This window comes from Magnolia sinica, chromosome 15, assembly GCF_029962835.1.
Source record: "Magnolia sinica isolate HGM2019 chromosome 15, MsV1, whole genome shotgun sequence".
Classification (NCBI taxonomy): domain Eukaryota; kingdom Viridiplantae; phylum Streptophyta; class Magnoliopsida; order Magnoliales; family Magnoliaceae; genus Magnolia; species Magnolia sinica.
The window spans coordinates 73507763-73520788 of NC_080587.1; the positions used below are offsets into that span (position 1 = coordinate 73507763).

General features: G+C 39.2%; 1 protein-coding gene across 2 annotated transcripts in view; it reads left to right on the forward strand.

Moving 5' to 3' along the window:
- LOC131226665 (protein FIP1-like) overlaps positions 1 to 11299 on the forward strand; it is a 33643-nt gene extending 22344 nt beyond the window's left edge. For both annotated transcript variants that reach the window (XM_058222281.1, XM_058222282.1), the window contains exons 8-14: positions 3673 to 3769; positions 6044 to 6128; positions 6902 to 6964; positions 7541 to 7600; positions 9476 to 9568; positions 10151 to 10213; positions 10962 to 11299. In XM_058222281.1, coding sequence (XP_058078264.1) covers positions 3673 to 3769; positions 6044 to 6128; positions 6902 to 6964; positions 7541 to 7600; positions 9476 to 9568; positions 10151 to 10213; positions 10962 to 11069 — 569 coding nt within the window. In that variant the 3' untranslated portion in view covers positions 11070 to 11299. The remainder of the gene's footprint in view (positions 1 to 3672; positions 3770 to 6043; positions 6129 to 6901; positions 6965 to 7540; positions 7601 to 9475; positions 9569 to 10150; positions 10214 to 10961) is intronic.
- Positions 11300 to 13026: the final 1727 nt, after the last annotated feature.

Sequence of the window (13026 nt, forward strand, 5' to 3'; positions counted from 1 at the left end):
ATTTTATAAAGGCCAAAGGCCAAAAAAAGAACAACAAGAGATGAGAACAAAGAGAAAACCCGGCCCCTAGACAAGGGGAAAACCCAGACCACATACGAAGGGAAAACCCCAACCCAGAAAATGAAACAAGGGATTAGACACACTGATAGTGATTTTTCCTCTGATGAGAAGCATACTGGTAGTGATTTTTCCACGTGGAAGAGTAGATCACTATCATTGTTTATCAAGAAGTATGACTTCGTCCTCACCTCTCAAGCCTGACTTGCCGACCAAATTTTCTAGAACGATTCAGAGGAAGAAACCGACAACCTTTGCATTTTAGTTGAAAATCTGTATCCAACTTTCAGTCTGTGAAAAGAACACTGTGCATCTCAATACATGGCAGAGTGCCCATTGTGTTTTAAGTTAATTTAATTGACAATTAACAAAACAGAAGTTTTTTTTTTTTTCAATGAATTGAAAAGAAAATATCACTATCAATACAGAAATAATTCTGCAACATAGAAACAGATCATTCCTATCAATATGGAAACATTGAAACAATTTGTTTTCCTTAACTTCTAGTGGAGGTGTTCTCTTTTCTTATTTATTTATTTATTTTGGGTCAAAAAACTTGTAAAGTTGTGGTAGAGTAACTTGTTGAATGATTCAATTTGCATATTGGAAAGTGATAGAAGTGTTGTAAACTTCCTTTTTCTTTTAATGAAGAAAAAATGTTGTGCGCTCATGGTACACTTGATAATCATTCATAAGACATTTTACCCTTATATCATATTTATATAAGGAGCATGTAGGTCAGATGTGAAAGAACCATTCTCATGGTAATTACATTAAAGCTAATTTGTGATCTAAGATGTTCTTGTCATAAGTAGACCCCACTGATGTCATAATGACCCTTCAAATATGAGTTCCAAACTTTGTTGTACAAAGCTTCTACAGAGGTGCTGTCCCACTTCAAGCTTATGCTTCAGTTCAGGATCACTCTCATGCTCCTGCACCCATTCCTGTTCCCTTTCCTGATTGTGAGGTTCTTACACTTTCTAACTTTTTGAAACAAACTCTTTCAGAGGTATTCAAAAATGGTTCCGTAACGACTGTTACATGCAGTAACGGTGGTAACTGTTACGGTTACTGGTTGTAACAGCCATTACAGAAAATTGATCTGTAATGGCCTGTTACTGCCCCGTAGTGGTCTTGTAACAGCTGTAATGGTCCATTATGTGGCTGAAATAATTTTTTCCAAAAAATAAAAATAAAAATCGCAAAGGCTGTTACGGCCACCGTCACTGTTACAGAATACCTTGCTCTTCCCAGCTCCTACACCCAAACCCTCCCACTTCCTCTCATGCTTTTTGCAACCAAAATTCCAAGAAATTTTCATTTAAGGCCTGTTTGATAAAACTTAATTTCCGCACTTACAAATGAAAATCCCAATTTTCGGTTAATCAGAGCGGTTGGCTAATCCACTGAATATTGGAATTTTCAGTGCCTACCACTGAAAATACGGGTGTTTTTTCAGCTACCCTCCATTCACTTAAAGTTGAAGTCTAAAGTCCGGAAGTGGTGATGCATTAAAACTTTTTCCATTTTTTACCATAATATCCTTTTTTTTAATGACGAGTTTGCCCATGTTCTTCTCAAAAGGGGGTGTACGTATTCCTCCCTCTTTCTCCCCCTCTCTCATCAAAAGGGGGAAGAATAGAGGCATTTTCCCTTTTATGTTGCCATAACGAAAAAGAGAAAAAAAAGATCTCTCTCTCTCTCTCTCTCTCTCTCTCTCTCTCTCTCTCTCTCTCTCTCCATTTCCAGTTGCTAGCAATGCACATTGTGGACGCAAAGGCATTGATTCCGGCAGATATGTGATTGGTTTACCCCTCTCTAGTGGTGGGGTCCACTAGGGTTTGTGCGATCTTCGCATTCTTATGGAAGTGGGGCCATGGTTCAATGATCCAAACTGTTGGTTTGTTCAGTCCCACCATGGTTGGCCCGACCATGGTCCAAAACTCACAATGTTTAGATGATTCCAACACTTTAATTGGTGTTTACAAATGAATGCTAAAAGAAAAAAATCAGCAACACCTGCCATTAGGCGAGAAAAAGCCTATTTCTTAAATGGCCGAGATCATCCAATGACGGCAAAATTTTGTCTTGTGGCCAACCAATAGTTAAGCCCAAAGGATAGCCTCTCTCTGATCATCATGCAGGCATGCCACAACCTGGAACCCTACCCATCCATGGGCTTACCGGTCTAAAATTTAGCCGTGGCAACAAATTGATGGCTAAAAACTTGTTTTCACTTGTTTCGTATACTATGGCCCACTGAATACAATGGCCTGATTTTTAGACCAAAGGATCTAATTTGATGGAAAGCTTGGACTTGCCATATTAGCATGTTAGCATATATGTGGATGGGTAGGACCCACACACGTGTGGGCTTCGCAAACTTCAATGTTGAAAATTGGAGATAGCAGCGATGCTGACCGCTAATATCTAATTTATACATGTATGGAACCCAGGCCGTTCATCAATTGGGCCCTAGGTGATGGGGCCATACCAAAACGTTAGCATATATGTGGATGGGTAGGACCCACACACGTGTGGGCTTCGCAGACTTCAATGTTGAAAATTGGAGATAGCAGTGATGCTGACTGCTAATATCTAATTTATACATGTATGGAACCCAGGCCGTTCATCAATTGGGCCCTAGGTGATGGGGCCATACCAAAAAAAAGAAGAAGAAGCACTGGCTGAATGATCCACTTATTGGAGTATTTCATGAATTGTAAATGGGCGGTTAAATAAAAGCTCGGTGAAACAGTCCACATTTAATGGGCAAGGGTCTATCCATCAGCGGCTATGATAATTGAATCAGCCTTATTTTTGGGGTATGCCTCATCAAAGATAGAGACCAACAAACGAGGCCAGGATCTTCTATCTATGGTAACCAAGACTTCTTGGGTTTGTTTGTACAGGTGGGCCCATTAATTTCATGATCCATAATACTGTCAATATGGGTTCCACTGGTTTTCTGGATAGACCATGCCTAAAAAAAATAAAAACAAATATTAGATTATCATAACCTTTAAATCGGCCTTTATCAATTAAATGTGAGATGTTGTTGTCTTTCTCTTAGTAGTCGTCTAGTTTAAGGACATTAATTAAAGGGTTATGATTATTCTATTAAAAAAAAATATAGTGCATAGTTCATCAAGCAAATGGTTATGTTTGAGAGATGTAGTGATTGGGCATGGGTGTGCCAAATTTTGTGGCATAACAATAACAGGTTTCGTCTCATTCTCAAAAAAAAGATTGAAATTAAGATGGAGGCGCAAATATGACAAATTGTCAATTTTCAAACATTTGTGGTTGTATTTACCAAACAATTTCTTGTGAAAAAAAAGTGCTTATTTTCAGATATCATGACCTTTTTTAGACAAATCACCAAACAAATTTTCAATAGTTAGAAGCACTAAAATTCAACACTTAAATTAATTTTCAGACCTTATTTTTTAGTTTACCAAACGGCACCTTAGTTTTGCAAGGAAAAAAAAAAGTATTTAGTTTTAGCTTTGTATGTATTGTAATGTGGCCAACTTTGTGTACATGATCAACGTAGTGTTTTTAACAAAGGTTCCCTCAATGTTTTTAGTACTTGTATCTTTGTGCTTGCAGGGTGTGTCCATCAGTATAATTCATTGGACCGTCAGCCTGATGTTTTGAAGTCCTTGTATTCTGCACTACAACCATCAAGTTCTTTGGAAGAGTTGAGGTAGAACTTATTTCCTTTCTACATGGTATGAGCAATGGAGTTTTGGAGCAAAGAGATTCCATATTAGTAATAGTGGCCATAATGGTCACCACCGTTACTGATACGGGTATCGGCTATAACGGGCCGATACAGGGGTGTAACGACTGTTACGACCACCGTAACGGTTAAAAATTTTCTTTTGCCCAAAAATTTCTGAAAAAATATTTAGAAAATCAAGAATAATGTAAATATTCCAAAAATGTATTCATTTTTTTGTTTTGAACATGTTTATGGTAGTGTAACGGTCCACTCTTTGGTGAGAGTGTTGTATCGGGCCGTCTAGTGAATTTCTGAACATGATTATATATATCTAATGTTTACACATCACAATAAAGCATTAAAACTAGAAATAAGAAAAATTGCATAAATACTACTTTTCAGTTTTTTGAAAAAAAAAAGGCCATCGGAGCATCTATTCACTCAAATCACTTCAATCTATGATTTTAATATTAAAAACTATAGTAAGTGTGGTCGAAATCTATTGTAAAATGATCTATGAGAGTTTTTGAAACGAGAAAAGTAAAAGGGGGGGGGATTTAAATAGGAAAAAAAAGTGGCCATTTTTCGACTGTTACGGGGGTAACGGTAGTTATGCCCCGTAACGGCCGATACGGTCCCAAAAAATCAACTGCCCTGTTTCACCCAAGTATTGTGTAACGGTCATGGCCGTTACCTATATGTATCGGCCTTTACGGGCGTATTGTAACAGATACGGAACAACTTGTTTTGAAGGCTTGTTATATATCATTTCCTTTTTTTTCTTCTTTAAATCTATCATAAACAGTTATGATACTCTGCCTAGTAGCAATGTGCCAGCTGGTTCCTTGCTCGAGGTAAAGGAAGATTAATGTCATGCTTGCTGTTGGTCATCAAACTTTTCGGTGATCATAAGATTATTAGTTTCAAATGGTGAAAAGGCATTGGTAGAATCGACCCCAAACAGCTGGGAAAAGGCTGCAATGATGATGGAACAACTATGATGCAAGTTATGGAAGAAGCGTACCTTTTTTCTTTCAATTATTGTGCCATTTTAGAATAAGATGCAAGGACTAGTAGGACCTAGTGTTTTAAGTATCGATGATATCAGCCGATATATCCCACCACATATGTTGTATTCCACTTGTGCGATATGAAATGCACAAGTAGTGGGATATATCCCACATGTTTTGCATGAAAAATCATGGATTGGGAGCTTCGATTTTAGGATTTGGAGGAGATGGGCCGAGTTGCGGAAATTTATAAAAAATAAAAATAAAAAAAATCAATTTCTCGCAAATCGGTTGCAATCTTTGTGTCCAAACATAAAATCAAACATGTATGTAACATAATCTAGTGATTCTTCTTTTGCTTTTGAATGTATTGCTTGTGTTTCCATACGTCTTCTTACATTTATAAATTATATGAATAGACTTTGAATATACTTGCTTCAATTCTGTTAGACAACACATAGATTAGGACCCTATATAAAGAAAACCTATTATGTGCACTTGTTTTTTCATAATGTTTTTATTTATAAGTGTGTATTGATGTCTTTTTTAACAATCATTGAAGTTTCATTGAAAAATTCGACCGATTTCCCAATGTTTCCCCATATTTTAAACAACAACGAAACATTACGCAATACAACCGATATATCCCATGCGATAACTGATACGTATCCATATCCCAAGGGCGCGATACCAATATTTCGAACACTGGTAGGACCTGGGTAACATCATTACAACCATATCTCCATTCTCTATTTTGATGTTATTTGATTGGTACTACTTATAGGCAGCTTAATTCAAGAAGTTAAATCACTTTAAAGTTGAAGACTTTCAGAGTTAAAGCAAAAGTGACCTTAAAGTTGAAACACTTTCAGAGTTAAGCGTAAGTTGAGAGTAGAGACAGAGCAAAAAGCTCAGTGTTTCTGCCATTATCTCTGGGATTGTGTCATTGTTCAAGTGATTTGTTGTATGAAAAGTTTGGATTAGAGTAAGGAACTGTGTTTCACTTCATCTCCACTCCCATTAAGATTTTGAAACTCATCGGAAGAGATCTCTCTTGGTATTTGCCATTAGTCCATTACTGCAGTGTTTTTTTTTTTTTTTTTTAAATGATGTTGATGCTGCTGCGAAAATTGAATGCTTTTATATTTCATGAATGAGACAACATAGATCCCCAATATTCTTCAGTTTACCTAGATGGTGCACTCAACACTTTGCACCATACTGAGAGGGCTGTTCGGTTTGGCAGGTATCATGATGGGGGCCGTCTTTCTGATCAGCAAATGGCCTTGTTGCAATATCAGCGGGAAAACCTTCACTATTTGAACGAGGAGGTATTTGATGCTTCTAAAGTACTGTATTGACTGTAGTCACATGATGCTGCATCTCTTGGTCATATGATGAATTTTCTAGCTGATGCTCGTTGGATTGGTTAATTGGAAAGTGGCCAGTACTGGGCCATGCCTATGCTTCCTATGGGTCAGATCGGGGCAGATATCAGTCTACTCACATCCAGACTCGATTAAAAGAATCATTGAATACTGTCAGGTTTCAATGGTACCATTCATGGGTGCCGGATCTGAATCTAATCGGATTCGAGTACCCAAGTGAATACTCAGATCCAAGCTAAAGTCCTAATCCAGCCTGGATTGATCCAAATCAGGTCTAGGATGAGGTTTGGATCCAGATACGGATTGTACCTGAAACATGCATGTTTATGTAAGCGGCATCCATATTTACAAGTCTACCTCTCACCAATCTTTATTACTGAGGATATTATATAATGAATACTAGTCTAAGTAAGGGTAAAGCCGTAAAAGCATACATAAGTAACATGACTGATACCAGATGTGGTACCTGACTCAACCGATCTTTAATGGGGCTCCTGATCATTAGACCTGAACCCAAACACTAAAAATGGATCCTGATCTGATAAAATTGGATTGAATATTTTGGGTATCTTTGGATCCTGGCACCCATTGATAGCCGTAGCCATGCCAATTGAGTGACCAATTCGTAACATCTGACAGTCTCATCTTCTGGTGTAAGCGAACTTGATAGTTGATACAACTCATTTGTTTATTCCAAACTATGCTTCTTAGTGCAGATTCTTCGGTTACAAGAATGCTTGAGCAAATATGAACGGTCCGATGATGGAAGCACACCTCAGGTACTGGCCATAGTATTATTCCCCACACCACTTCTCTACAAGGTAAATTCTTTCCATACGGATAGACATGTGAAACTCACAAGGACTCAGAAAAAAGACAAGGATTCCACATGAACCTTTAACCCACTCCCATCTCCCAGAATATCAGTCATACCTCATAAATCCTGTCTCGCAAATCCCAACCATCAATCAAAGCCAAATTATTCTCTTTAACAAATAAAGCAATGAGACTTTACACTCATAGATTCTTCTATTCCTTACACAATCCTCGCGGAATCCCAAAAGGCATCGTTTTCCACAGGTTCTCTTTTCTACAGTTGGCCGCCCTACAGTGCTGATCCAACACCAAATTTCCAATAGAATTGTTGAACACCCAAGAGGTTCCAAAGTGATCATGGAAAAAAATCCCTCACCTCTCACCACTCAAAAGTGGATGAGAAGGTGGTCTCTCCCAAATATGTGCATCATATGCAGGTGGAATGGCTTTTCCTCTTCACAAATTATGTTACCGTTGATAATGAAGATTAAATGAAAACTGTATTAAAATGATAAACACTTGTTGCATGACTTCTGCAGGTTGATCTTGCCCATCTGTTAGCAGCTCGTGATCAAGAACTGCGGGCATTATCTGCTGAGGTAATACTCTTTCAGCCATCTGAGTTGTTGCACTTGCCGCACAAAAGTACAGGAAAATTGCGGACAAAGTAACAATAAACTGCACTTGAGATATAAAGAGAACTAGCTAAAATTATATTTATTAGTATGTATCATTGGTTTTGGGTACTTGTGCAACTAGAATTTAAAAGTAGAAAAAGATTAAAGTATCAGATTTGATCATCAAATAACCACCTAGTGGCCAGAACAGTCATACATAGTTTCCTCTGTGTATGGCCTGTGGCAATATTAATAAACAGTCATACATGGTTTCCTTTTTGAGTGGCACTATCTTTCCTAATTCACATAAAATCTGGACTTTCTAACCATGTGAAAGAACTCGAAAAAAAAAAGAAAAAAAAGAGTGAATAAACTACCAATACAACTAGAAATCAAAACAAACGATGTGTATGAGAACTAGGGCTGTATGCACAGCCGTATGGTTGTGTAAACTTGCTTTTTTTGGGTCACATGTATGTACGCAGTTAGTACTAAAGCATAGAGTTGTATTTCTGCTGTTTATGTACAACTGCATGTACGATTGCAAACTGATCTAATGTGGACTCCTGCTGCAGCTGTGTGTACAGTTGTGTAAACATGCTATTTTCTGGTCACACGCATGTAAACAACTAGCAACTAACGCATATAGTTGTATTTTCTGTATTCTAACGCATATAGTTGTATTTTCTGCCGTCTATGTACAACTGTATGTACGAAATGATCTAATGGGGATTCCTGCCTCAGTTTGGGCCCATTTCGGGTCTCCTCTTGTGCGCACACGATTTGGAAACGATAGGGTGTCAGGGTCTTCTAAGCTCCAAATTCTCAGGTTGTTGGTACTGAGAGTATGATTAGAACTCATAAATAAAATAATGCTAAAACAACGTTTTAAAAGCCAGTGGACCCTGGCAAATTTTGGTGGATGGTTAGTTCAATACTGATCCAACTACTGGTCTGTCCATTTCCACTTCTCACCCCCTGTGGCATCATAAATGATTTGATTTGAAATTGTTTTTTTTTATTTTTTTGAAGAGTGAGCGATTTAATTTTTCTAAGAAGCTGCAAAATGGAACCCAACATTCACCACTAAAATCGTCCCAATAGGAACCAGATCCCCAGAAAGATTGTGGATACAGACCCTTTACAATCCAAACATAGAAACCATGGAATCTACATTTACATCTTGATTACCATCCACCCACTCTAAGACCTCCCTCCCAGATTCCCCTACTATTTGTTCCCATGGCCTTTGTTTATTGAGGAAGCATTTCCAATTGCGTTCCCGTTACTCCACACAACTGCTAACAAAACCCTCCAGTCATCATAAATGATTTGATTAAAAACAAATTTAGAAAAAGAAAACCAAATATTCTCCCGTATAAAGACATCGGATTTCCTTATTGCAAAAGTGACCAAATCATTTGAATCAGTTCTACTAAAACCACCCCACCTGGATGGTTCTCTCCCAGTGGACTGGATGGTCTGAACAGCTTTCTCCCTAAAATGGGTTTATATGTACCCCAGCGATTTTGGTGTCTGGTTCTGGTCCGGCCTGGGTTTTAAAACACTGCTATGATACTTTCCCAACATGCCACTGTTAAATTTATATTTTAAAAAGAATCGTTATCTGGGATTTGTGGCCTTGCTGGTAATTTATGCGTCGAGTCCAAAACCTGGAATGTCCCGAGTTCAAATCTGTTGCAAGTGGAGGCAGTGTGGAAGGGATTGATTGGAAATTATCATGATCATGTTTGTATATTTCACCGAATATATTGCTTTTACCAAGGAGTGAAGTAGCTTAAATTGGCATTATTTAATTCAGTATGCACATGCCAACATGGAAATTGGTCAATGCAGATGAATCAAATGCAATCAGAGCTACGCCTTGCCCGCAATTTGATTGCAGAGCGAGACTCTGAGGTTCAGAGCATCCGCATAACCAATAATCAGGTATTCTTGCTACTCTTGACTGCTATCTTGTTTAGGGTTGTTTCATCTATTTGAATCTTTATATCTTTTGAATATTTATTTATTTTGGGTATTTTCTTGCTCCTCTTTCTTTCTTGGACTTAATTATTTGAAACCTGCTATACTCTACTTGTGGGATAGGGTTCCAAATTCTATCTCATGGACACGTAGCAATGTGCCACCTGTGTGGGATCAGGGCTTTTCTTTTTGTGGACCCCACCCTGCATGTACTGTGGCTCAGAAGTCAGGCTGCCAGTCCAGCCATCAGGCAGATGATGTCAAATCTGGAACAGTGGTTGACTTCTTTGATGGGCTGGCCAATTGGTTGACCAGACTGGACAGGCCCGATTTTGGGTTCATGGCGTACACATTGGTCCCGCCAGGTGAACAGCCTGGATCTCATGCACTCATAGGCACCATGATTTGAAATAGCAATTTTGCGAGGTGCCCGGACATTTCTCTTGTTATTTTTTATGGTTTTCCTGACAGGCATTATTCTCTCCCTTGACTGCATTTCACTAGTTATCTTCAGATATTTACAGTTTTGATTAAATTGGTGAACAGTATGTTGAAGAGAATGAAAGACTAAGAGCTATACTGGGTGAATGGAGTGCTCGAGCAGCAAAGGTACATTTATCCCATTCCCTCGTGCATTCATCGTGATTCAAAGAGTGTTATTTGATACTCCGGCAGACTGATGAATGATACACCGGCACTTACATTCCACAGGGGTCATATATTTAACACAACATTAACTGTCCAAATCATGGAACCCACCGTAGATAGGGTATAAACATAAAACAATATTTACGTGTTTAATTTTGCTCTACAATTTATGGAATTTTGTTTGTTGAATTCATAGTATTGATTGCAAGTTATTCCATAACGGTAGCCGTAACAGCCTATTCTTTCTTTATTGACCAAAAAAGAAAACCTGAAAAACTTGTATCTGTTTTGTAACGGACCGTTATGGCTTTTATGGGGGCCTTAACTGCAATTATGGGTCATTTTTCTATAATGGCCATTACAACCCCATAATGTGTAACAGTTGCCACCATTACGTAAAGGCTACCTTTACATAACAGCTTTTATGGCCCCATTACTGCCGTTGCAGCACACCATGATTGATTGGTTTTGATGTGAACCCTCCATTAGATATGAAGCAATTGACATTTTAATGCATAATAGTAGTATGATTATTATTTTAAATAATCTAAAGTTAGGCCCATTATATAGACAGTTTAATTTAAGTCACACATGGCATGCATACAATTTGCAAGTGCATGCATATCAATATATCATCCACTCTGCCAAAGTCGTCTAATTCAAAACCCTTTCACCTGAACTCTTACATGTCTTTCACGAACGTGGTCAGCTCGAACGTGCATTGGAGGCTGAGCGGCTATTAAACATGGAATTACAGAAGAAGGTATCAAAGCTAAGAAACCATCGGACAGAATCATCCGAACAGCGTGGAGATTGATCTCCTGTCGGGTTTGAATCCTGTACATGTGTAGCTCGCCATTCTTTCTTTGGGTTGAAAAAGGCTAGTGCACCTTACCGGTTGTGGATTGAATTCTCTATTGTATAAAGCACTCGATGTCAATGTTAATGTTGTACTAGGGACGGGCCCGTGGAACAACGGCTAGGATGCAAGGGTTGAGACTCTGATCCAGACTTCTGTACAAAGCCAAAAACAAAAACCAAAAAGAAGAAGAGATTAGATGCTGATGGAAAGTTGGGAGTTAAAATGATCATAATTGATGGCCCAAATTCAAAAATAATAATAAAATGCATTGGAATTCATAGCCGTCCGATCAATCCGATGTTGGGCATGTGCCCATCTAGAGTGGGGCCCTTGATTTGGACGGTTTCAGATTGAGGTGCAAGTAGGCCAGGTGCATCATGGCTTCGCGCATGTTGTGCACTACCAGTGCATGAATGTTTTTATCATACAGCTGATCCTTTCTTGGGTGATTGTTAGACTACTATTGTTTCATTTGCTAATTTGCTACTGGTAGATAGAGTCGAACCCCTTTGGGTGAATCGGGCTTATATTCCCCTGACTCGACTCGACGCAAACCCAAACAAGTTGGGATGACTCAGCAGGGTAAAAAAACCATGACAGCAAGTGCTGGACTGTTGGAAGGGATGCTTCAGATTTTTGCAACAGATGGGAACAGTGAACTGTGGCACACCTGCAGTGGGGCTCTTTTGTGTGATCTGGGGCATGTAACACGTTGGGTCCAACATGAAATCTGTGTCCCGAAGCTTAGGCTGTTCCATTCATCAGGTGGACCGCACATGTCGAAATTAGGCCTTCGGTTCCTCATATGACTGTTGTGTGGATGAGCTTGATTAATCCATCTCTGATGTAGGGCGAACGGGAATCAGGTTGATAAGCGAGAGTGCTTGAAATTGCCAGTTAAGAAGGAAATCAATGGTCGTCCATATTCAGGTGAATGAATGAATGGTTCCTTACTCTTGCTCGGGTGGTAGACTCTCAGGAGTTTCAACTCCCGGTCAAGGGTTTTCGAGTACCCATAGGTGGTGAAATTCCACTTGTGTGAGTTTGTGGGGTGTGTGTGTGTGTTAAAAAATGTCATCGTGATCAGGACTGTTGAAATCGTCTGGTCAATATGGTTATGGCATGTTTCTTCCTAAGGTGTAATCAAGGGAATGATCCTTTGCCCCGTGATATGAAGAGGGTTCTCTTTTGGCTGGTGAATCCGACACCGGCTAGCTAGCTGGTGTCAAAGTTCTGTGAGCCCCACCGTGATGTATGTATTTTAGTCACGCTGTCTATTCATTTTGCCCTCTCCTTTTAAGGCATAAACTAAAAAATGAGGCAGATCCAAAGCTCAAGTGAACCCACCCTGGGAAAAAGGTGGGGATTGAACTCTTCCAGTTAAACTTCTTGGGAGCCATAGATATTTTAAGTCCAGCTAATATTTGTATTTTCCCTTCATCATCCAGGTCTGCCTGACCTTATGAACAGGTTGGGGTCCAGCCGGGCCTCACCCAAGACGTTGTGGCATGTATGGTTTTTTATATCCATGCCATCCATCTGTTTTGCCAATCATTTTAGGGCATGATTCCAAAAAAGAAGCGTATCCAAATCTCAGGTGAGCTATGCTACAGTTAACCTGAGATTTGTAACGGTCATTCACCACTGATTCCTTTGTTATGATCCGCATGAGATTTGGGTCTCCTTCATGTTGGGGCTCATACCCTAAAATGAGCCTGAAGCAAGGATAGACGGTGTGGACATAAAATCAATACATCAAGGTGGGCCCCGTGTAAGGGTGAGGCTGGAAGGGATTACCCCGTGACAAAGCCACTCCGTCCTACACTAGGATAGGGGTCTAAAAATCGCTTAGATCCAAAACTCAAGTGGGCCAGACCAAACGAATCAGTAGGAACGGTCCCGTTGAAACCTT